This window comes from Melopsittacus undulatus, chromosome 1 (genome assembly GCF_012275295.1).
Source record: "Melopsittacus undulatus isolate bMelUnd1 chromosome 1, bMelUnd1.mat.Z, whole genome shotgun sequence".
NCBI classification, from domain to species: Eukaryota; Metazoa; Chordata; class Aves; order Psittaciformes; family Psittaculidae; genus Melopsittacus; species Melopsittacus undulatus.
In genome coordinates this window covers 76,354,176-76,377,478 of record NC_047527.1, presented here as the reverse complement: position 1 = coordinate 76,377,478, position 23,303 = coordinate 76,354,176, and the positions used below count along the sequence as shown (strand labels likewise).

At 40.9% G+C, this 23,303-nt stretch overlaps 1 protein-coding gene across 1 annotated transcript in view; it reads left to right on the top strand.

The window, feature by feature from the left end:
* Window positions 1–23,303, top strand: part of MYO10 (myosin X) — a 157,081-nt gene that overhangs the window by 76,588 nt on the left and 57,190 nt on the right. The window contains exons 4-17 of the mRNA XM_031052807.2: window positions 4,958–5,145; window positions 12,007–12,141; window positions 13,109–13,233; window positions 14,131–14,144; window positions 14,268–14,352; window positions 15,020–15,123; window positions 17,164–17,293; window positions 18,290–18,408; window positions 19,128–19,274; window positions 19,415–19,515; window positions 19,730–19,796; window positions 21,074–21,166; window positions 21,924–21,992; window positions 22,176–22,258. Coding sequence (XP_030908667.2) covers window positions 4,958–5,145; window positions 12,007–12,141; window positions 13,109–13,233; window positions 14,131–14,144; window positions 14,268–14,352; window positions 15,020–15,123; window positions 17,164–17,293; window positions 18,290–18,408; window positions 19,128–19,274; window positions 19,415–19,515; window positions 19,730–19,796; window positions 21,074–21,166; window positions 21,924–21,992; window positions 22,176–22,258 — 1,460 coding nt within the window. The remainder of the gene's footprint in view (window positions 1–4,957; window positions 5,146–12,006; window positions 12,142–13,108; window positions 13,234–14,130; window positions 14,145–14,267; window positions 14,353–15,019; window positions 15,124–17,163; window positions 17,294–18,289; window positions 18,409–19,127; window positions 19,275–19,414; window positions 19,516–19,729; window positions 19,797–21,073; window positions 21,167–21,923; window positions 21,993–22,175; window positions 22,259–23,303) is intronic.

The following is a 23,303-nucleotide window of genomic DNA, read 5'->3' as shown; positions in this document are numbered from 1 at the left end:
GAAATTTCTTGCTCTACTTTTTCCTCTTTAGTCTAAAGGCCTTTTCTGCATGGGAAAGACAGACATTTCAAACTGAATTTTTAGTTCATCTATTGCATACTTGTTTCTTGTAATTTTAAGCTAACTTGAAAAAGTGTATTTTAACCACTTAAGCTTTTTACATCATTTACATTTGTTTGGCATCAAAATAATGCAAACTATATCTTCCTTAAAAAACAAAGCCAAAGCTCTCTGTTAGGGACAACTGTGACCACTGCAAGTTTTTCTAGAGTATTTCTGTGGGTATCAAAAATATCTGTGAGCCCTTGAACCTCATTAAAGAGCTAATTGTCTTTGAGTGTTTGAAGAAGTCGGGTGATTTCAAGACAGGGGTTCAAAGCTGATTGCTATCAGAAGGCAACAAGCAAAACAAAAAAGCATTCAGAGAACTGATGAAAAATCTCTTCCTTTCTCAAGCACATCTTTCATTTTGACTCTTGAGATGCCGTCGCCTTATTGAATGACTAGATGAGAAGACAGGGCTTGAACTCCTAATTTTGAAAGTCCCCTTAGAGGATCAGCAAACAATCTTATTTCCTCTTTTTTTTGTGCTAAAAGGGGGAGTAGGAGTGTCTGTGCTTTGTGACCAAAAGTGTATTGAGAGATGCAGTGTCAGTGTAAAATTTCAGTAAGAATTTGGAAGTGGAAAAGGAACCCAACCTTTTAATGTGATAATCAAAGTGCTGTGTTGGGTTTGGGGCTGAATAACTCAATTGAATTCTAATAAATTCTAAACTAATGGATTAGCAGTGATCTGATAACAAGTTGTTGCTGTTCTAGTCTGTACCAACCAAATTAAAGAGTTTGTGAGTGGTTCTGTCTAAAGTGCTGAGTCAGTCACATAACAGAAAAGTAAACTGTCCTTTTTATTGCCATTTAAGAAGTCAGGCTTGTGACAGGAGCTCTACACAGTATTTCTCTTAAATATGCCTCAAGCTATTTCAACTGGAAGTCTGCAGAAACCCTGTCTGCTTGCTAGTGCTCTGGCAGATGTATGAGCATTTTTCCTATTCATAACTGCTTTGGAGTGCTTTCATTAAAGTAAATAATTATTGACTGCAAGAATCAGATTAGAAACTGCAAAGAACAAGGGGAAAACTTGATTCACTCTTTCTAAGCAAAGTGCAAGTGACATTGTTATGTGAAAATACTTTTTCTGAAATTTCATCTAAATGGATGCCCTGTGATGTTAGCATAATCAAGTAACCTAGAGATCCTGCTTCTGACTGTTAACTTCTTTAATTTGCCATATGCTGATGCCTGGTGCAGAAATAGTGTTCAGGAGACAATACCCATCTCCTGAACAGCCCTCCATTTTTGTGTATCTTTACACTGGTTTAACTTGCTTCTAAGGTGCTTCCACTTGCAAAATCAGAAAGTCTGCCCTCCCAAAAAGGGGTTGTGTTGGGTGGCTGCCCAGAGTCCTCAGGGGAGGGAAAACAGAGCCCCAAGAACCAGGGAGGGAGGTGGTGAAGTGGTGCTGCTCTTCTTGCCTGTGGGTTCAGGTCATGCCATACCTCAAGTCCCTGCCTTCATGGTGCTTAGAGGTGCCAGGGTAGAGGCTAGCCAGGAGTAGGATCTACTGTTTATAAAATCCTGTTACTAGTAAGAGCATGTGATAGTTACTGGATGGGAAAGTGACTGGGAGTGGTATAGATTATTCTTGTGGCAGATCTTGCTGCTGCTGAGTATCCCAGAGGAAATTTAAAAAGACTTTGGGAAGATTTGACATTTTATAGGAACTTTTTTAACACCGGGAATGGTTTTTAATAACAGTGCTGCTTCAGCTCACTAATACCTTGCTGAGCTACCTTGGGTTAAGGTGAAACGTTCGCTTTGGTCAGCAAACTCCTACCTAGTCCATGCAGATACTTTGTGTGGCTGTTTTGTGTTGGGCTATGATATTTGGTAGATGACAAATCTGATCCTCTGTGTCTGTGAAGGATATAGCTGTTCTTGTGATCTTGCCTTGGGATGAAGAAGTTGTTTTTTTTTTCAGGGCTTGATTTTATTCTGTCTATATCATGATAATTTGGTGGTGATTTGTGCACACTTTTAACTTGTTTTGCAAAGGGGTTATACATACTCAAAGCACTGGAAGACTGAAGCTACAAAATAGGGGCTATTTCAGTAGAGGCTGTGGTTCTTCACATTTTTGCTGAAAGAAGGAGAAAGAATTTGTAAAGTATGACATGTTCTAAGGATCAGGTGATTCCGGAATAGTTTTCACCTGTACTGTTTCTGCTGTTCACCAGGTTCCTGTTATTGCCATGATACACTACCTTTTCTCTATGGTACCTTACATGGCAATGAAGCCAGCTGACTTTTCTTTTTCTCAGTAATTACTAATATTCTGGAAGTGTTGATACTGTTTTTGAAAGTAATGTTTAAGCCATGTGAAAGACTGCCTCATGTCAAGTAAGTCTGTGCAGAGCGGGCTGCTGTCACCTCTTACATTATTTACCATTTGCAACAGGAGAAGCAATAAGAGTCACACTGTAACCAGTGGTGGTACAGTTTTGCCAGTGCTGTATCTATCACAGGAAGATCTGTGGGCTGGTGATGTTGGACTGTCAGGTGCTTGATCCTGCAGAATCTATAGAGTGGATGCTTACAGTTATGGAGTTAGATGGTACCATGTTTCATAGGGATTTTTTTTTTTAATTTTATTCTTTGCCATGGCATCTGTTGTGATGGCGTGCCTCAAGTTACTGTTCTTACAGTTTGGTAAGGCTTTTGTCAGACTTTAGCAAGGTAAAGAACAAGATCTGTAATTGTCTGATTGGTTGTGCTTGCACTGTATTTATGTATTCAAAAAAATCTCTCAAGATTTTGCTCCTGCAGTCTGTGCTGAAATATCCAGCTGGGGACGTTTGTTCTTAGAGACTTCCTTGTTAGTTATTTAAGAGCCCAAGAGGGGATGATCCCAGGAAATTAAGCTGTTGTCTCAGTGCTGTAATCGCCCTGTGATATGATCTTGTGTTGAAATGGTATCTTTCCTCTACATGAGACCTTCTGAGCTATTGCACAGCATGGGGGGGGGGGGGGGGGGGGGGGGTGGGGTGGGTTATAAAACACACAGACTGAAAGTTCCCAGCTCTGTAAAGGGTACTTGAATTACAGCAAGAAGGAATATTCCCCTCACAGCTAATAAAATTGTCATAACTTCAAGGACACTGCTGTAGTCCTCTTAGCAAAAGCTTGAAGCTGCTGCTTGTGCTGGGTGTGATGGAGGATGAACAGGTGGATAATGGGGAATGTAACAGTGAGAAAGCAGAGCTGATACACAGTGATAATTACATCTGAATTGAGGAGGAGGGAGTAAGGTAGAAGTGGAATGTAAATGTTGTGGAAGAGACTGGCAGAGAAGAAAGGAAAATGGTGGGGGAAGATGATGGCCCCTGGTCTCAGTGAGTGCCCCCAGGAGAAGAGGGAGGCTGCAGCAGGAGCACGTGGGGCTGCATTTCTGTCTCGTGCAAGATGCTGCTTGCCTTACCCAGACCTCTGGGTAGGGTGCTGAGGAGGTGAAGAGAGCCCCAGTCCTGCTGTCAGCTTCACAGCTGGCTCCTGTCAGCATGAGAGGGTTGACTGCTGGTGAAGCATCTGTCTGTACATGGGGACCGTGTTGCAGGGCTGGAGGCTTTGCAAGGCTGTTGGAGCCAGGTGTCAGCTTCCTGCCTGCAACCGCAGAAAAGGTGCTTGACAAAATGAAATTAGCATCACAGCAGTAACACTGCACATATCAATTAATTCCACGTGCCCCAGATGTGCTGGAAATCCTGGAGAGAGCATGCTTCATGTTATCTCCAACCTCAGTTCAATTTCATCTGAGAAATGTGTTGACGTGCATAGAGGGTGACTGAGAAAGTGAACAGCATCGCAAATAGACTGTTGCAAATGATGAGAGTACTGCAGCCTAATGAATTAAGGCAGTGGGAATGGGTATAAGCTGCTACCTGTGTGGTTTTAACTGATGTGTTCCCTAATTGCAGTGGGATACAAATGAATGCCTAATCAGCTGCCATTGCACAGCAAACTAGTAATAAATTAAGTTGCAGAAACCGAGTGTTTTGAGAGCATCTGCCAGTTCACGTGCTTTTCTTAGGATCTAACAGCACATAATGGTGCTAGTGTCTACCACAGTGTCTGCTACTTCTGTTTTAAAAATGAGTAGTAGGGAAGGACTTGGGTACTCTACATAGAAATATGGACTTTTGCACCAATACCTCGGGAACAGTCAGGTTTTTAGTAAGTTCAGCAAGTCCCTACAAACACATGAGAAGCAGCTGTAGACCAGTGCTCATGGGCATTACTGTGCATCTGTAAGCAGGGATTTGTACAGCCACGAAGCTCTGTGCTGTAGGTAAGGTAACAACGAAAATGTGACAGAGGTGGAAACAACTTTTTGTAAACAAAGAAAACAGGGAAAAATAGAATCATACAGTCGTATGGGTTGGAAAAGACCTTTAAGATTATCAAGTCCAACCGGTGCAGGTGTTGCCTGCAGATTTACTGAGGGTGCGCTCTATCCCCTTGTCCAGATCATCAATAAAGATATAAAACAAGAGTGGCCCCAGTACTGAGCCCTGAGGGACACCGCTAGTGACTGATCACCAACTAGATGTGACACCATTCACTAGCACTCTCTGGAGTCAGCCATCCAGCCAGTTTTTTACCCAGCAAACAATACACCTCTCCAGGCCATGAACAGCCAGTTTCTCCTGGAGAATGCTGTGGCAGACAGTGTCAAATTCTTTACCAAAGTCCAAATAGACAGTGTCTTCATGCTTTCCCTCATCAACCAGGTGGGATTGCTAGGCTGTTGCAAATGTATATTTGTTGTGTTTCATTTGAGAAGAGTGTTAATCTGTTCTACTCTGTGTGTAATAACAACTCTGTGGGGGCTGTGTGCTTGCAGACCTACATTGGCTCCATAGTTGCCTCTGTGAACCCTTACAAGAGCATCCCAGGACTGTACGATTGTGCCGCCATGGAACGATACAGCAAGCACCATATGGGAGAGATCGCACCTCACATCTTTGCTGTGGCCAACGAGTGCTACCGCTGCCTTTGGAAGCGCCATGACAGCCAGTGCATCCTCATCAGGTAAATAGCAGCTGCCCCTGCTGTTTTGGTTGCCCCTGCTGGTGAGGTTTCCAGGGTGATTTAGGAGCATGGATTTGGACTGCATAGAAAACTCCAAAAGCACACAGGTTTTTAAGCCATCAGTTTCGGGAGAGAGTTCTGAACTTGCTCTGAATCATCCTGTGGACCTCTAACAAAATATTAGTTTTCTCTTATACAGCTTCCAATCTCATTTAATGAAAAAAAAATCTATTGTATTTTTGTGCATTTTTGCTACCCACCCATCTAATGTTACCCTAAGTGCTTTCCCCACTAGTTAAAAAATCCCTGTGCAGCTCAGTAGTTCATTACTACTAAACCCTAAATGCTGTGTCACAAGGAGAAGAACAAATAACCTACCAGACTTGAGAAATGTGGTAAATAAGAATAGCAAAGAAAACCCTTCTCATTTCAGCCGCTTAATTCTGCCTGATTAATCTTCCTTGCTTAATCTTGTTGTGTTTAATTTAATGGTGATAAATAGCTTCCTGTTTGAGCCACTGTGGCACTGGTACTCAGGATTTTGTTGCTTCCCAATGTACATTGAGAGCAATTGGCATTTCAATAGCTTTTTGCTGCTTTCAGCTCCTCCTTCCTTCTTGCTCCAGAAGAGCTGAAAACGCAGCCAGCTCTTTTCCCTTTCCCTGCCTGCCAGCTCAGCTGCGTTGGCTTGAATGCAGGCAGGGAAACTGAAGCCTTGCCTGCAAGATCAGGAGGGGCAGCTTGGTGGCAATGGCCATGTGGCACCCGTCATCGAGCTCCCAGTGGGGGGTGATGTTTGGGGGGTGACATGAGAGAGCTTGTGTTTCCCTTCCCTCTCCTCTCTCACCTTTGCAATGTTTTGTGATTAAGCCTGTTTGCAGCACGTGTGAAATGCTCTTCAGACAGAAGGTGACACAATTTCGGCTGTCTCACAACCTCCACAGGGGAGCCCTTGTGACAACCATGGGACCGTGGCATGGGTAGAGAGGGGAATGAGGCAGAGTGAGAGCAGCACCTTCTGCAGGACACAGTTTCTATTGTCTTTTAAGGTTACAGGCCAGTTTGCGAGCCTTCCTGGGTGAGAGGAGGATTTGGCCCAGGTAGTTCAGCACCTGAGCTGTTGTTAGAAATGTGGATCACATGCAACGCATCTAGGTCTGGTTCCAACTTTCTGCAAGTTCTCAGGTCACAGTCCCTGCATGCTGTCACCTCTAGGCAGGTTCTGCCTGGCTGCGGCACAATGACAGAGAGAACTGATTGTGGTTTTCAGCTTTCTTCAGTGTATTTCTCCTTTTTGTTACTTAATACACAGTACTGTGCATACAAAGCTGAGTCCAGGTGACAGCCCAAGAAAAGATGGAGTGTACGAAGATCTTTGTCATGTGCAAATAGCTAGCCTGGAGTCATGATTTCACATGTAGTTATTTGCTAACAGTCCATGTACCCAAATTTTGGGAACCAAACTAATATTTGGTGCCTAACAGGTGGCCCCCAGTATTTTTGCCATTTTGTACTGGCTCAAGTATCTTCTTTTTCCTAACAGTTCCCCACAAGCTGCCAAGAGAAAAGCAGGTTGTGTCCTAAAAAGGATATAAGCAGAAATCTCTGATACTCTGGAGGAGTCTCCAGCAGTCCCTGCTGTGTAAACCATGGTAAAACTTGGTTAGATAAGCCAGAATGTAGAGAAATTCTGCATTAGCAGTCCCTTTTAAAACAATGATTTGTGTAAGTTCAGTGTTTTAGACAGTGGTCACAGTACAACCTTGTGAGGGTACTTAGTTTCTACAGAAACTGGGGGAACGCGCAATTCAAATAAGGAAAATAAGTCAAATCTACTTTTCTAAACCAATATTATCTGCTGTATTTCTGGAGGACTCAAAGCAGGACTTTTTAAGATTACTGAAAGTTTTCAGTGGCACTTACAAGGTTGAGGAAAGTGCCTGTAATCATAATACTTAGTTTGGGGCATCAGAAATGGAGGCATTACAGTGTGCTTATCAGATTCAGCATCCTGGTGATTCCTCCTTCATCTTTTACTGGCTTAGAATTAAATGTTGCAACAAGTCACTGCCAGGCTTTCTTCGTTGTGACTGGTATTTGATAAAAATGGTAAAGTGGAGCTCTGCAGTGTCTGAATTCAGGCAAATATTCTGGTCTTGTATTTAATGTAAGAGATGATATAAAGGAAAATCTGTTGCATCATGACAACACAGTTAACACTTACATCCATTTAAAATGAGTGAATTGTTCACGTAGGCTTTACATTCTGATATGCAGTTTCACCTTCTAACTTTTGGATATTAAAATCCCAGCGGCACCCATGAGGTGAGGTGGTGAAGTCTTCCTGCTGATCCTCTGGACTTGAAGTGCCCTCTGCTGGCGTCCAGAGTTAGCTCAGCTCTGCTTTGGAGCTGCTTTCTTAAGGCATTGCAAAGCACAAAAACCTGCGAAAAAGCTTCTGCGGTTTTGAAACGCTTGGGGTATTTTTCTGGGTGGGGTAAGATGTGAAGGTTAAGACGAGAACCTGAATTAAAAGCTGTCATCAGTAGTGACTCAAAGTGTAATATAAACGCAAGACCACTTTTCCAGTGTAACCACACAGAGCAGAGGTGAAGAGGAAGGAAATGCAGAGGAGGTGATATTAAATGGAGTCATCCAAAGATGCTTGTTTATCAGTCTGTGTTACACGGGCTTATTTTAATTCATGAAAATGCTGCAAAAAACAGGATTTAGCAGCCTAAAATGTCAACAAAATGTCATACTGAAGAAGCCATGCACAAGTTCTGCATTAGCATTTTCACAGAGTTGTGAAATGGGATTTTTGCTCTCCCAGGCTAAAAATCCTTTATCTGGCTGTTTATCTGTTTTTATGTAGACAAGAACATCTACATCAGTGAATGCTCAGCTTCATGTTCATCCGAACCTTACCACAGGGTCCACTTTAATTTAAAATGGGGGTGAGGAGGGGAAGCCCACCACAGTTAAATTTAATGCTCCAACAGACATGTTAAAAGGAAATAATATCAACATCTTCTGATTTTTCAGCTGGGTGCCTCAGCAGGAGCATGAAGGGAGTCCATCTTACTCAAGAATAGCCAAACAGCTTGTCCTGATGTAGGGAAGGGATCACATTCTCCTATGATTATCTATCTGATGTCCATAAGTCAGGACCAAGTTCAAACCTCTACTCCTTTATTGTAAGAATAGGAAAATATCTTCAGGGGAGGTTTGTTTTTTTTTTTTTTTTTTTTTTGTTGTGGCTGCTTTATTTAAAGTGGTCTAGACTGTGCACAGGCAAACACATGCTCTTCTCTGAGACAGTGGCAGTTAGTATTAGCTGAAAGCACTCAAAAAGAAGTGTAAAGCAGTTGAAGGAGCAGCAACAGTCACCCTGAATGACATTCAAATCAGTGCCATAAGTGTAAAATCAGTCTGACGGCAGTTTGTTTTTTGTGTTATCATATGATGGCCTGACATTTTTGGTTTTGTTGTTCAGCTTGAAAATCAATGTGACTAAGACCAGTCTTTGGATGAGACCCAGACTTGTGATGGGAAGACATTCATATGAGACTGACACACCAAAATTCACATGTGCCTCTGATGAACTGTATGTGCTGAAGGGGCCTATTTTGTCTGTGTGTATTTGTCTTTGCGGTTTTAAGGCTAGCAGACAGAACTGAGAAGTGATTTAGAGTGGTGCTGATGCTGCCTCACTCGGGTTATGGCCTTCAGAATGAGGAGTCTCTCTCAGTGACCCCTTTTCCACTGCGGCAGTCTGGAGCCTAGGCTGCTGTGCCCTGAGCGAGATGCCCTGCATAGAACAAGTCATGGAGAAAGTCTAGAGATTGCCTAAGTGGGGGCCTTGTGGGTTGCTGTCACACTTAATATATTCACAATATTGAATGTAGTGGTGTAGAATGAGCTGGCACTTGAACTCGTGGGTTGGAAAGGTTGCCGGAAATGTTGGCTGTGCACTAAAAAGCATCACCCTTTTACCAGCCTTGGCAATTTCTTGTAGGTGTAGGCTTTCTAAGGAGTCTGGAAGATTGATCCCACTTAACCTACCATTAGTATATGTACTGTAAGGTCAAATAAATACCTTTAAAGTTTAGCATTCTTATTCTTGATTTTCATCTCATGGATAATAACTGCTTTTTATAAAACCTTTCATAAAGAAAAAATGCAGAGCCAGCTTGACACACATAAAATTATGGGCCCCAAGCTGAACAAAAACATTCAGGGGTGAGATCCTACTGTCATGCCAGAGAGCTCTGGGAACCCATGCATTTGGTGCTCAATAGTTATTGTAAAGCTGAATAGAGCGGTTATTAGTGAATGAATAGAGGACACTGGGTAAATGCCTCCTTTGCTCATGCCTTGAGTATTTTGCACAAGCCTTTTCCCCCCTTGCTTTATCTTCAGAAGGACATTGAGGTGATTCAGAGGAGTGATCAGAAGTATAGTATGCTCTGTTTGTGGGAATGGCTAATGGAAACAGGCAACCTGAACTGGGGGGCCTATCCATGGAATCACGGACAGTAGAGAGAGTGCTGCAATAAGTTATTGGTTTCTCCTTCCAATATAAGATCTAAAGGGCATCAAATGCTGTTAACAGGAGGCAGATCTGAAAGAACAAGACATGATCATATGCTTTTTAAGGGAGTATGGTTAGAAACTCATGGATGATAAATCCGCTGTGGGTTAGATGCACATAGAAACTAGGTTTAGATCATGAACCCTCTGAAACAGCAAATAGCTGGAATCTGAAAGAATGCTGAAGGAAAATATCATACATCTTCCTTGGGCATCTCCATTTGGTGACTGTCAAAGATATGACAGTGGGCAGGTAGATCTTTGGCCTAACCCAGTTCTGGGCCTCTCGTTTCTATGAAAAAATCGAGAGTGTATAATTGTGCATAATACCAACTGTACCAGAGATAGGCCAGGAAATAATTTTCCATTAGCTTTGGATATCTCAGTTGTAGAATTGCTCTCAATTACAGTGGGGTAATTTTCAGCTTCCATAGAACTACAGCTGCTCTAGAGCACAGGCCAAGAGGGTGGGATGAGAGGAAGGATGGTGTCAGTGAAAGAGCTGATGTTCTCTTTGGTACCCATATCGCTGCTGTTGAGCTATACGCTGCTCAGAGGGTGAGAATTTAGGCAGGAATAAAGACGTATCACTTGGTGATTTTTTGCAAAGTTTTGTGAAGCTCTTTCAATGCTTGCAGTAGAAATGTTTTGTACAAGGGGTGGATATTAAATACAAGCAATATTAAATATTTCCTTTCTTGGCACAGGAACATAGTGAGTGAGGGCCTGCAAAGAGAAAAGGGATAAATACAAAAAAAAAAGGCAGACAACAGTAAAACTAAAGTAAAAATACTACAGAATTTGCCTGAGATGGTGTAAGTATGATGGATGAATCGAACTTGCCGGGGCATATCAGCAGGTAGCACATCCTGTATGAAGTTTTATGAAGTATTTTAAAGACTCTATAGTTCTTCTTGGGAAACACTTAAATTTCAGCTACCAAGCTGTGTCTCATAGCTTTCTGAATGCCTTTTCCCTGATTATTTTTGTAATTGTTAGTAGTCATTTGCAGAAAAATGCCAGGCTGCTTTCTTGGGCTGTCCCTCTCTTCATTGCTGTTTTTGATCCAGAAAGCATCATTATACTTTGCCATAACCTAAAATCACTCAGCAGTGGCACAACAGAAGACTGTCAAATAAACAACTTGCTCCATGTGCCCAGTTGTGATCCATCAAAGTCAGTGACGAGACACCCACTTGCTACAATGGAAAGAGTAGGATGAGATCAAAATCTCATTATGAGATCTCCTATAAACTGGAGTAAACTTGAATTAGGTACAGCTTAATTAGGAGATAGAAAAACTAGGAATTAGGCTGCATCTTGTGATGGAATGCCATGACTTCAGATGAAAAGTAAGCACACTAGACAAACTTTTAACAGCAACTTCTGTTTCTTAATGTCTTGCAGTGTATTTTCAATTACAGGGCTATGTAATTGAAGGGAAATTATATAGAAGAAATGAGACAAATTTATGCCTTCCCTTTTTTAGAGTGTTGATTTTGAAGAGAAGTATATCGCTTTCTGTTTACATCAGCATGATTGCTTGCTAACTAATTTAACTTCCTAAAAACTAACAATTTTTAAAGTCTCAATCTAGCATCATCAAATAGCTTTGTTCTGCTGTGGATGAAGAGGAAAGGTTTTACATCTCTGATGATGTTGGGAGGTGAAAAGTGTGTATTTTGAACTGATGTAAATCTGGTTTACTTGATTGGGCATTTAGGAAGTTCGCTTAAAAATATATTGCTCACTGAGAATATCAGTATTAATTATGCTAGTATGCTTTGTGTGTTGTGATATGCGTTGGTGTCTCTAACCTCCTCATTCTCAAAAAAGGGCTCTCTCCTTAGCTAGATCGCTGCAATGTAATACCAAACTTTTCAAGCTTAACTCATAATCTGGACTTTCTCCCCAAACATTGCCATGCTTTTGTTCTGGTGTTGTTTTTCCATGTTGGTAAGAACTGTTTGATAGCTGTTGTGTTCAGAACGCCCTTCCTTGCCTCATAGGTGTTGTTCATCCTTATGTAATCAGTCCCTTGAAATGCTGTCTGAACAATGGCATGCTGTCTGAAGATAGCTTGGTTTTCTGTTGAATGTCATATTCAGCAAGCTTAAAGGGGTATTCTGCAGCTGTTTGGGTATAATTTCTAATCACCTCAGTCTTCCTAACCTCCAGTAATTTATGTCTGGGAGGGCTGGCCAGTCAGAGAGCTTTTGCACTGGCAGCAGGAACTGTGCAAACACTTCCCTCCTCTTCTTCTTTCAGTGGTGAAAGTGGTGCTGGTAAGACGGAAAGCACTAAGCTGATTCTCAAGTTCTTGTCTGCAATGAGCCAACATTCACTGGAGCTCTCCTGCAAAGAGAAGACCTCCTGTGTGGAGCAAGCTATTCTTGAGAGCAGGTACTAGGTCCTTTAATACACAGGCATTTTTTTTCCAGAAGATATAAGCCTCGATATTGAAATAGGAGCTTGCAGTGTAATTAAAGATGGGGGCATGTTTACTGAACAGTAATATTAGAAAGGAGGAAATTCACCATTAAACAGAATTACCTGGCTGCTCTAGAGAGTTGTGAGCAAAATGGTCTATTTTAATGAGGCAAAAAGAAGCAGAGTTTTGAAATGGACAGAGCTTTAGTCATGGCTTTCATTTTGGAGGGGTCTAAATTCAGATAATCAGAGTGAGGGAAATGAGTGGTGGGAGGGAGAAGCCATTAGTTTGGTTTGTATAACCTGAGGATAAGGTAGAACAAGATACAGCACGTATGAAGTGTGCAAAAGATAAAAGCATGCTAAGGGAAGAGAGGATAAGGAGAACTGATAAGACAGATGAGCAAATACATCAGATAAATTGGAGACACTCTGTGCTAGCAGAAAAAACTGTCTCTCTGTTCAAATGAAGTAACACATGGTTCTAAACTATTTAAAAGGAAAGACAATTTGAGATGCTATTGCTTCTGTTTATCGTGCTTCATCTCTGCTTTACCTGCTGTATCTTGATAACTATTTCTTTTTCAGTTGCCTTAGGACAAGGACTATTTTCCCTACATCTATACAGATGTAGCAACTTGCATGTGCTGAGATGTCTTATAATTTGAGTATTGCAATGAGAATTGTGTGCATCTTTTGAGCAGTTACAGAGTAAGCTGCAGAGCAGTCTACTACCATTAATCCTGTTGCTTGAATACTTCATCTTTTCATAGAAAATTGGGGTGCCTGTTGTTAATGACTGAGGGTAATAATGAGGATGTAGGCTGAGGAGGGTGTCAGAAGCAAGCTGTTCAGAGTGCTGTTCGTTTCAGCAGTCCCATGTGAATCCGTTGGCATGCTGGTCACACGTTAATGCTCTTGTCGTTCTGTATTTTCACAGCCCAATTATGGAGGCTTTTGGCAATGCAAAGACTGTTTACAACAACAACTCAAGCCGCTTTGGGAAGTTCATTCAGCTGAACATCTGTCAAAAAGGAAACATTCAGGGAGGAAGAATTATAGATTGTATCCTCATTTGGTGATTTTACCCCTGCTTGCAGGCTTCCCCCTTGTACCTCTGTGGAGGGCTTGCTAGAGAAGTGCCTTGCCCTTGTCTGTCCTTTCACCCTGTCTGGAAACATGCACAATTAAATAGAGCTGATGTAGCTGGGAAAGGGAAGCAGTAACGCCAAATTATGCATGTGCTCATGCACACAAATACATGTCCATTTGTGGTGGGGTGAGGTGTGTATGCTCTCAGAGGACCAGGTTCTTGTATTGCTAGCGCTGGCATGGCTCATACACGTTCCTACCTAGTGAGCTAAAACAGCCTGAGTTCCTGGGATAACTTCAGTTGTCATCTATTTCCTTCATTTATTATATCCAAAGATGAACTTCTAACTTTTCTGGAAAAGCACTTGAAGGAGCAGAGCAGCTGAATTTCTGGAGTATAAGCCTGGGTGGGTTAAATCCTTGGATTTATCCTGCATTTGGCAAAATTACACTCTAAGCCAGCTCTGCCAGAGAAGCAGAGGTGTAGAAATGAGGAATATATGCAGGGTATCCTACCTAGTGTTTTGAACATAATCTGCTTTTGCAGTGGGACAAATTTCATCCTTAAAGCTGTTTCCAAGACTTAGGGAAATGAAAAAGGAAAAGAAAGCAGATGTTTAAAATCCAGAACATGACAAGTCCAGTTTTTACAGGATGGAGGAGCAGGAGGTGTGGAAACATACTGGTATTAGAACTGCTGCAATATCATTGTTGTTGCTACTTTATTCATTTTGTTATAGCAGTAGGCATAAGAAAAGGCCATGTTGCTTTTCTGTTGTCTCAGATGAAAGAAGGAACATTATAAATAGCTTGTGCATTAATTGCTTTTTACTTTATTCCTTGACTGAAATTTTTTCTTCCTGGCTATAGATTTATTGGAAAAAGTAAGTTGGTGTTGGCTTTTTCTCTGTTAATTTTGTTTGATTTAATATTTCTCTTTGAAATTGTGTATAAAAAAAATTCTTAAAAATTATTGCTTAAATGGAAACTATTTTTTACTTTGACAGAATCGTGTAGTAAGACAAAACCCTGGGGAAAGAAATTATCATATATTCTATGCTCTGCTGGCAGGGATAGAAGAGAGAGAGAAAGGTGAGTGACAAAGCACAAGCCACACAACTGCAGTGGCTTCCTGCTAGTGGTTGGACACGGTGACAGTAGTGTAGAATTTAACTGCAGAAACCCACTAACCCAAGCAGAGAAATAGGTTAATTATTCAGCTGAGATTCGATGAGTGTGAACTTGAGCTCAGCTGGATAAAGCAGCCTGCTTAGTTGAAGATTGTCACTGAGCTGCTGGTAGTTTTTCTCCCAGCTCCTGCTGTAGCCCTGGGAAAATTACCTGGGGATAAACATGCCTCATTCTGTTCTAGCTGAATATTTTTGGTGGTACTAAATAACTCCACAGCAACAGAGAGAAATAATTCTGGTTCCTCTAATCCTTTCTCATACAGAATAAATCCACTGAACAAAAGAAATGACAATTCTGTATGTGCAAAATTGCCTAAAGCTGTCTCACCATCTCCCTTTGGGCCTGCTGTCTTTGCATGCTAAAAAGTAGAGTTGCCTCTAATATGCAGCTAAATGAAGCAAAAACCAGCAAAATAAAAGCCCAAATCTGTTTTTAATATAAACCGTTGGATTTCACATCATTGTAATTTCTGAGCATATGAATCGTGATCTGTTTAACTCTGACATAGTGATTTGTGGGGTGCTTTTTGGGCTTTTTTATTACTCATCCTCTTTTCTCCCATGATTAGATGCTTTTTACTTATCTGTACCGGAGAACTACCACTACCTGAATCAGTCTGGATGTATAGCGGATAAGACAATCAGTGACAAAGATTCTTTCAAGGAAGTCATTGTGAGTTGTTTCCCTAGTTCCTTATGCTTTAAAAATGCTGGAAGTTCAGGTGTCTGGGGCCCACTGGCAGAGCAGGGAACAAAGCCTTCTTGTGCTTACCTGGATATGCAGCTCTCTCACTGAGGCACTAATTTTACAGAGACTTACGTTTTATCATAATACTTCACTGTCATTTTGAGCATGTCTTTACCTTCCCTCTGGTATTTGATTTTTAATCTACCATTTCAAAGTGTGCTGTAATTTAGTGGAAGGGTTATATTTTGGAATTAAAAGAATAGCAGTTGGGAAGACAGCAAGGCATTTACTTGCCTTTTCCCTTCCCTGCATTGTTTTATATTACAGCTATGTCTGCTTCAATTTTTTTTCCACCCTAAAGTTTTACCCAGATTATGTTGCATCTACAAATGGGGAACATCTACATGTGCATGCAGTGCAGCTCATGGGGAGTGAAGCACGCATGTGTGTGTGTGATTCTCTATGTTGCAGCTGGGAGATCCAGTTGTATGGAGTAATTTACACAACAGAGTTGAAGAAAATGTAATCACAGATTAAAAACCAGGTCCTGGGGGAGGCTTTCTCTGAATAACTCTGTGTCTTATACCCACACCAATTGGCTACAGCAAGTAGTCTATACTGACTGTTAGGAAAATTGCTAGTTGCATACTATATCACGGAGGTAATATATGTTAGATTTTAAAAATCAGACAAAATACTTGGTTTTATGCCCTTCACCAAATTATTTTTTCTTAGCTATATGTCAAGCTGGCAAATTAATGTGTAGTGGATGCAGCAGTTATTTTTAGTGTGAAAACCCTAGTCTAGTATGCTGGAAGGAGGTACTGGAAAAGTGGGTAACTTAATCTATATTGTAGTCACATGCTTAAGTTGATTACTGTGACATTTAATTTGTGCTAATCAGCCCAGGGTAGGCAGAGCATGAAATCAGCCAGGCAGGTGCCACTTGTGTGCTGCCCGTAGCGTAGGCAGGCTTGGAGCAGGGGCTGAAGCTGCTGGGCTGTGTTCCCAGAGCAAGGGGCAGGCAGCAATCCCACAGTTCACCGTCTCCTGTCTCCTCCAATTGCAGTCGTCTACTTTGCTTACTTTTAGTGTAGTTTATGTCCTGGAAGTGTTACTTAAGTGAAACTTTTTAATGGGAGACAGGGAAGAACTGCATGGTGAGGGTAGAGATGACCTCCTAGTTCTGTCCCCTTTCTTAGAGCTCTGCTGTGAAAGATCTTCTGTACAAAATAAACCTTCAACCATTGCCTCTTCTATGTTTTTAATAGTAGGATGAGGCCGAGGCTTTTCCATTTGTAATTGATGATTTATGAAAGGTAAAATGTGTTATGTGTTGTCTGTCATGACACCTGCAGTGACGATATTATGATGGTCTAACTCTAAGTATATAAAACTGTGATCTGCACTCAGACAGGCTCATATCAGGCACAAATCTGGAAAATCTGGTAATTTCAAGAGGCATAACAATTACGTTGTGTCAGAGAAAAGTGTATGTTCCTCATTTTGTTTTAATATTTCTTTAGATTGAGATTTGCTGTTCTCCTCATTTATGCAGTTGAGCCTTGATCATTGCCATATTGGTTATTCAGAAATTCCACACATTTTATATAGATCTCTTTTTCTTGCTCAGTTTTGCTCTAAGGCGTCAGACTGCACCAGTAAAATGCATGTTTAGTTACCAGTTACTAATGGAAATGAGTGAAATTGCATCTGATGCACAACTCAGTAGGGCATTCCAACATTTATACAAATTTAATGAAGAATTTGAAAGAAAATGACAGCATCCTTACACATCAGGAGATTTCTTAAAACCAGAGTGATATTTAACACGTACAAAGATGTCCCTGCCATGTATGACAGTGTATTCAACCTGCAATGAAAGCAAAGGAATTAATTCTTGCCAGCCCTCGGCCAGTCCTCACTTGCTTTTATAAGGCCTTACAGCACAGTTGATGGGTTTGTCCTTGTCCCTATTTTGGAGTCAGTGTGCGTGTTAGTAAAGAAGCTCACATGTCATTCCAGACTGCAATGGAAGTGATGGAGTTCAGTAAGGAGGAAGTGCGAGAAGTTTTGAGGCTGTTGGCTGGCATTTTGCATCTAGGAAATGTTGAGTTCATCACTGCTGGTGGGGCACAGGTGTCCTTTAAAACAGGTAAGAAAGCTATGCATCCAAATGTACATGTTTCTTGAGGTTGTGAAAGCTGTATTTGTTGCTAGTATATCTGACCATAGGAAGGACAAACATTGAAAGGGTCTTACTGCTTTTTAGCATCTGTAAATATTGATTAAAATGTTATTTTGGGGGAGGGTTAACAGGCAACGATAATTGGTCATCTGCTGAATGCTAGCTCCTAGTTAGAGAAGACCTTGGGCACATATTTATTCCGTTAATAGTAGTGAAATTCCATTTTAATCTAAGTCCTTCTTCAGAAATATTCTCAAGTTGATAAAAGTGCTTAAATTTTTTCTTTAACTGATATTTCCACTGAAGATATCTTTTCTTAGCGCTTTCAATACTTCAAATGTAAATCTGAATGTATGAGCTGGTATGTCTAAAGATTCGGCTGGTGAGCCTTTTAAATGTTTGTTCAGATATAGCAATAAAGAGCACCCGTCCAATATCTGAAGAGGGCCTACAAGGATTTTGGAGAGGGACTCTTCATCAGGGACAGTAGCTATAGGAGAATGGGTAATGGGTTCAAACTTAAACAGGGGAAGTTTAGATTGGATATAAGGAGGAAGTTCTTTACTGTGAAGGTGGTGAGGCACTGGAATGGGTTGTCCAGGGAAGTTGTGAATGCTCCATCCCTGGTGGTGTTCAAGACCAGGTTAGACAGAGCCTCAGATGACATGATCTAGTGTGAGGTGTCCCTGCCTATGGTAGGGGTGTTGGAACTAAATGATCTTAAGGTCCTTTCCAACTCAAACCATTCTATGATTTTGTGAAATACCTTCAGTTGTGCATATTTCTGGTACTGCGCCTATTCATGAGCAACAAAAACATACCCTAGAGTTTCTAGTTGTGTTTTTATCTTTAATCCCCATAATTCTAGAAACATCTTAAATGGTGGTGATAGTAGCAATAATAATAATAAGCTTCATAACCTTATACATTTAAGGACATACAGATATTTGTTTCTTTTGCCAGCTCTGGGTAGATCTGCTGAACTACTGGGTTTGGACTCTACTCAGCTAACTGAAGCGTTGACTCAGAGGTCAATGATACTCAGGGGAGAAGAAATCCTAACACCTCTTAGCATACAACAGGTAATCAGAGCATCTCAGTTTTGACATGGTTTTAGGGTTTATTAAATAATATGGCTTGGTGTTCAAACCCAGGGAAATCATCGGTCACTCAGGAAGAGAAGCATAGTTCATGCATCAGAGTTGCTATCAAAAATATGACATAGGTTTTTTTTTTTGGAGGGGGAAACAGTATGATTGGACTTTAGAAATCTCTATAGACCCCCATTCTGTCATTCTGGACAGCACTTATACCTTGGCTTTTGTTATTCTCATGCAGCCTGATTACTTACCATTTTTTTTTCAAATCCTGATTGTGTAGGGTGATATTTATGGACATTTGTGTCAGGGGGGTGTTTTTGAAAACTTTCAGCAGAAATAATTTTGTAATTTACCAAAAAGGGATTATAAATAGGTATACATAGCATTATGCTGACCTCTAGTAAGGGGTAAGTTAAGATGTTACTTCCTGTCCTTTGCTTCCTCCATACCTTAAATTTATTATTTCTAAGTTTTTGAATACTTTAGCCTTTAAAAGTAATTATAAAGCCACATATATGTACAGCTGTTATAACCTACACTGTTGAGTCTTAAAATTGTGAGGATCAGTAACTGTTAACACAGTTGCTGTCAAAGGTACGTAGGGGTGCAAACCTGATCGCAAAGGATGCTGACCAGCAGAGCCTAGTAAGTTCTCCGTTACAGGGTTGATTGATGCACTGTATATTCTTTCTCTAATGCAGGCAGTAGACAGCAGAGATTCTATGGCTATGGCACTTTATTCTCAGTGTTTTGCTTGGGTCATTAAGAAAATCAACAGCAGAATCAGGAGCAAAGAAGACTTCAAGTCCATTGGAATTTTGGACATCTTTGGATTTGAAAACTTCGAGGTAGGTTTCAAAAGTTTGTGCATTGTTCTACATATCTTTGTCGACTTGATTATTGAACATGTTGTGACTTCAACCACTTCCTTGTTTGCAATGTAGACTATTGGAATGTATGCATTTATAAAAATTTCTTGTGTCTTTAGGTAAATCGTTTTGAGCAGTTCAATATTAACTATGCAAATGAAAAGCTTCAGGAGTATTTCAACAAGCACATCTTTTCCTTGGAGCAACTGGAATACAGCAGGTAAGAGGTGAAATCTGGAAGAATATTGGAAATGTCAGTATTCACTTGAAATCAAGGTTCTCAGCTTCTGCCTTTGAAAATGTCTGGAGCTGGGTATTTTTTAAAAAGCAAGCTGATTTTGCTGTAATGTAATATTCATCAGCTCTTCCTGTTTCTATTTTCAAAATAATTTTGTCATAGTTCTCAATAAAAAGACCCTTCTTGCTTTCCTTAGGGAAGGACTAATTTGGGAGGATATTGACTGGACAGACAATGGAGAATGCTTGGATCTTATTGAAAAGGTAATAAAATATTTGATGCCAGTTCCTATTTCTAGATTTTATTCTGTGGCAGTATGTCTTTAAAACTCTTGCCAGCACAAAGAACCAGTGAAGAGAATGGTGGATCTTGCATGTTTAAGTAGTGAACTTTTAATCAGGTTGTTTTCATGTGTGTCAATGTTATAGATTATATTGTAAGCTCAATATGTGTATATAAATTTTAACAGTGTATGTTTATATGCAAAAGCAATATTTGAAGATGATTAAAAAAGAATAGAAAGAGGAGGCAGAAAGAGTGGCAGTGTCTCTCTCCCATAATGGCTTTTCATGGGATGTAGGTAATATTCATTTGTTGCCTACCAGTTTTAGATTCATCCATAATTTTGTGTTCTGATTTGTAGTAAGGAAATGTATAAAAAAGCATGAAGTTTCCAAAGAATTATTGGTAGCAACATGGGCAGTGAGGGGCAGATGAGTCTGAGTTCACTACATAGAAATTATAACTCCGGCTAGATGACAAAGCTGAAGTCATATTACCATTTCATCCATGTTCACTTCTGCCAGCAGTACAAGTGGGCTGCATGAATTTATCTTTGTAGTGGGGTCTGTGGCTGTGTGAGTTTAAGCTGCCACAGAAACTGATGGTAGTGGGAAAGGGGATCCAGCTGTCAGAACGTGACTCCAGTCAGGACCATGTGGTTTGTCAGGAGCTGCTCTGGGTCAATGGGAAATGGCTTATTAAAGTGTGCAGCTGGAGATCTGCGTTTTTCTGAGGGGCTGTTTGAGCCTGAAGCTTACTGGACACATTAATTGCAGGGTAGCTTCTCTGTTTACCACCTCTTTTAGTATGAGAAGTAGGGAACATCAAAGGAAATTACACAGACACGTATGCAAAAGCAAAGGGAAGTTGTGTTTCACGCAGTGCCTAGTTAAACTGTGTATCTTTTGCTATGTTCCTGAGCGCTGTGGGTGCTGCAAGTTGGTGTGGATTTGACAACTAAGTAGATAGTTTTGTGGAAGATTTTTTGAAAGGCTGTTTACACGAACTCCTGAGATTATGGAGACTCCTGATCCCTGGAGATCTTGGAGGCTGGATATGTAGTCAGGGACAATGTCATTGTATGCACTGAAAACCTGCCTTCAGCCTGTGTGAGATTGGGGTTTTTGTCATGTACAGGTGGTTTTGCAACTCTTTGCACACAACAGCTTCAAGGACAGTGTGATTTTTTCCAGACTGGAGACAACATGGGTGTTCATCTGTGCACTAATTCCTCTTCTGCCTTTTCTTGCTGTTCTAGAAACTGGGGCTGCTGGCGCTCATCAATGAAGAGAGCCATTTTCCTCAAGCTACTGATGCCACATTGCTGGAGAAACTGAATACCCAGCATGCAGTATGTGGTGTTTTGCTCATGTTTTCTGTGCAAATTATGGATGGTCTCTTTGCTTCTGTAGAAATTCATGGTTCAAATATACAGATGCACAGTTATAGAGGCTGGTTTGGATGTGATCCCACTTCCGTGGTAATTCATATAATTTACTGTCAAGACTGAGTAGGTTACCTGGAAGAATGTATCCTTGTTACTGTCCAGTTAAAGGATTCCATGTTGGTGAATAAGTGAAATTCTACTTTTAGAGCTCTGACAACTTGCAGTAACTCAATTACTTACATCTTCACTTTCCTTAGATTTAATGAAGTATTCACCTTGATGTCATTTCTGGAAAGGTTGCTGTTCCCTCTGTCCAGATTACTGATACCTTTATTTGTGATCCTAGAATTGTTTTCAAGTATTTCTGGGATACAAGTGTACCCACCAGTCTTTATAACTGTCAGTTTCAGATAGTGTCTTTTTATTTCAAGGTGCCTTTAATAGATAGTCCTGCCAGATGGGTTCAGGTTTAGTATAATGCCTTTTTAGGTACTATAAATCTGTTATTACTGCATTTGAAGCAGCCCAGACTAACAAATCCTATTATTGTTATAAATTGGTTGTTTGCCTTTGGAGTGCTAATCTCCTGGGGAGTTCACTGGAAGACAATGGTTTGTTTAGGTCTGGGTTGAAAGGATAATGTGGCTGTTTGTATCATTCCACTCCCTTATGCACCCTTCCCCCAAAAAATATTTTTCTCTTTTCTTTTCCCTCCAATTAGAACAATCCTTTTTATGTAAAACCAAGAGTTGCTGTTCACAACTTTGGAGTGAAGCACTACGCCGGGGAGGTAATTTTCTTTTATTTATTTGCTGAAATTATTCCCAACAGAGATTTCATTAGCTTAATTTTGCCCTGAGGCTGCTCAAAATTAACTAAAGCACTCTGTTCCCTCAGCACTTCTTACAGTACCACTCCTGTGAGAGGTGCCTGACTACTTGGCTTGTTGTTTGAATCAGCTCTTTCCTGTTAGGTCCAGTATGATGTCAGGGGGATCTTGGAGAAGAACAGAGATACTTTCAGAGATGATCTTCTGAACTTGTTACGTGAAAGCAGGTGAGTTTCTGCAAGTTTTGTTTAGAACATGATGTTAAGGGGCGTTGTATCATCAAATTCTGACGCGGTTTTTGAATGTGTTAGATCTTGCATAGCATCAGACCTTGACACAGTTGAAATGAGCACAGAAGGAATATCAGAGGTGCCTGTAAGCAGATCTAACTGTAATCAGTTCTCACAAAGTCAGATTTCCCCACATTCTATAGTACCTCATCCATTCTCAGTCCAGAAGTAGCTAGAGAGCTCACTTGCTACTCAGTGGTGAGTAAAGATGCTGAAAGCTGATGATGGTTTTTAACGGTTTCAGGGTGCCTCATAGGCAGTGTCCATGCATGTTTTTTTTGCTTCACATACTGCCTAATTTGCTTGTATTTCTGGCAGTCTCTAATTTGCTTGAAAGCTTAGTGTCAGACCTACCACAGTGCAAATTGCCGTATAGTAATTGCTTCAAAGGGAGAATTTCTATGAAGATTTATGTTACTGAAAGTCTGGGCTTCAGATGTCTCTGGTACCTGCATGCCTCTTGTCATTCTCTTGTGTAAGGTCTCAGAATCCTTACAGTGGCACCATGTAAGCTGGAGCGGTACCAATATCCCTTTTTTGTATGCATCTGGTTGAGACTCCAGGACACAGAAAGGGGTGACAGAAGAGAAGGGAGCTGAGCCCCGGTGTTTCTGTCTCAGCTGTTGCCCCCACACATTCCATCCAGTCATCCTGCCATGCTGTATGAGTTGCTTGTTTGTAAATCCCTTAAGCCCTTCTGTGCAGGAGAAACTGTTGATAAGCATTTTCCTCTCTAAGTCATTTATTCTGGTTTCATGGCATACCTGACAACATCTATCAGCTGAACTATGTAGGTAGAAGTAATAAATGAGTTGAAGCTGCTGGGCCTGGCTTTGCTCTTGCACCAACATCTGTCTGGAGCTTGAGTTAAAAGGTCTGGTTTTCTGTAGAAGTGGTAAGAGAAGGATTCATGGCTGATAGAGTAGAGAACAGAATACACAGCTGGTGTATGAAAGTGAGACTCATGGATGGTTATTTGTGT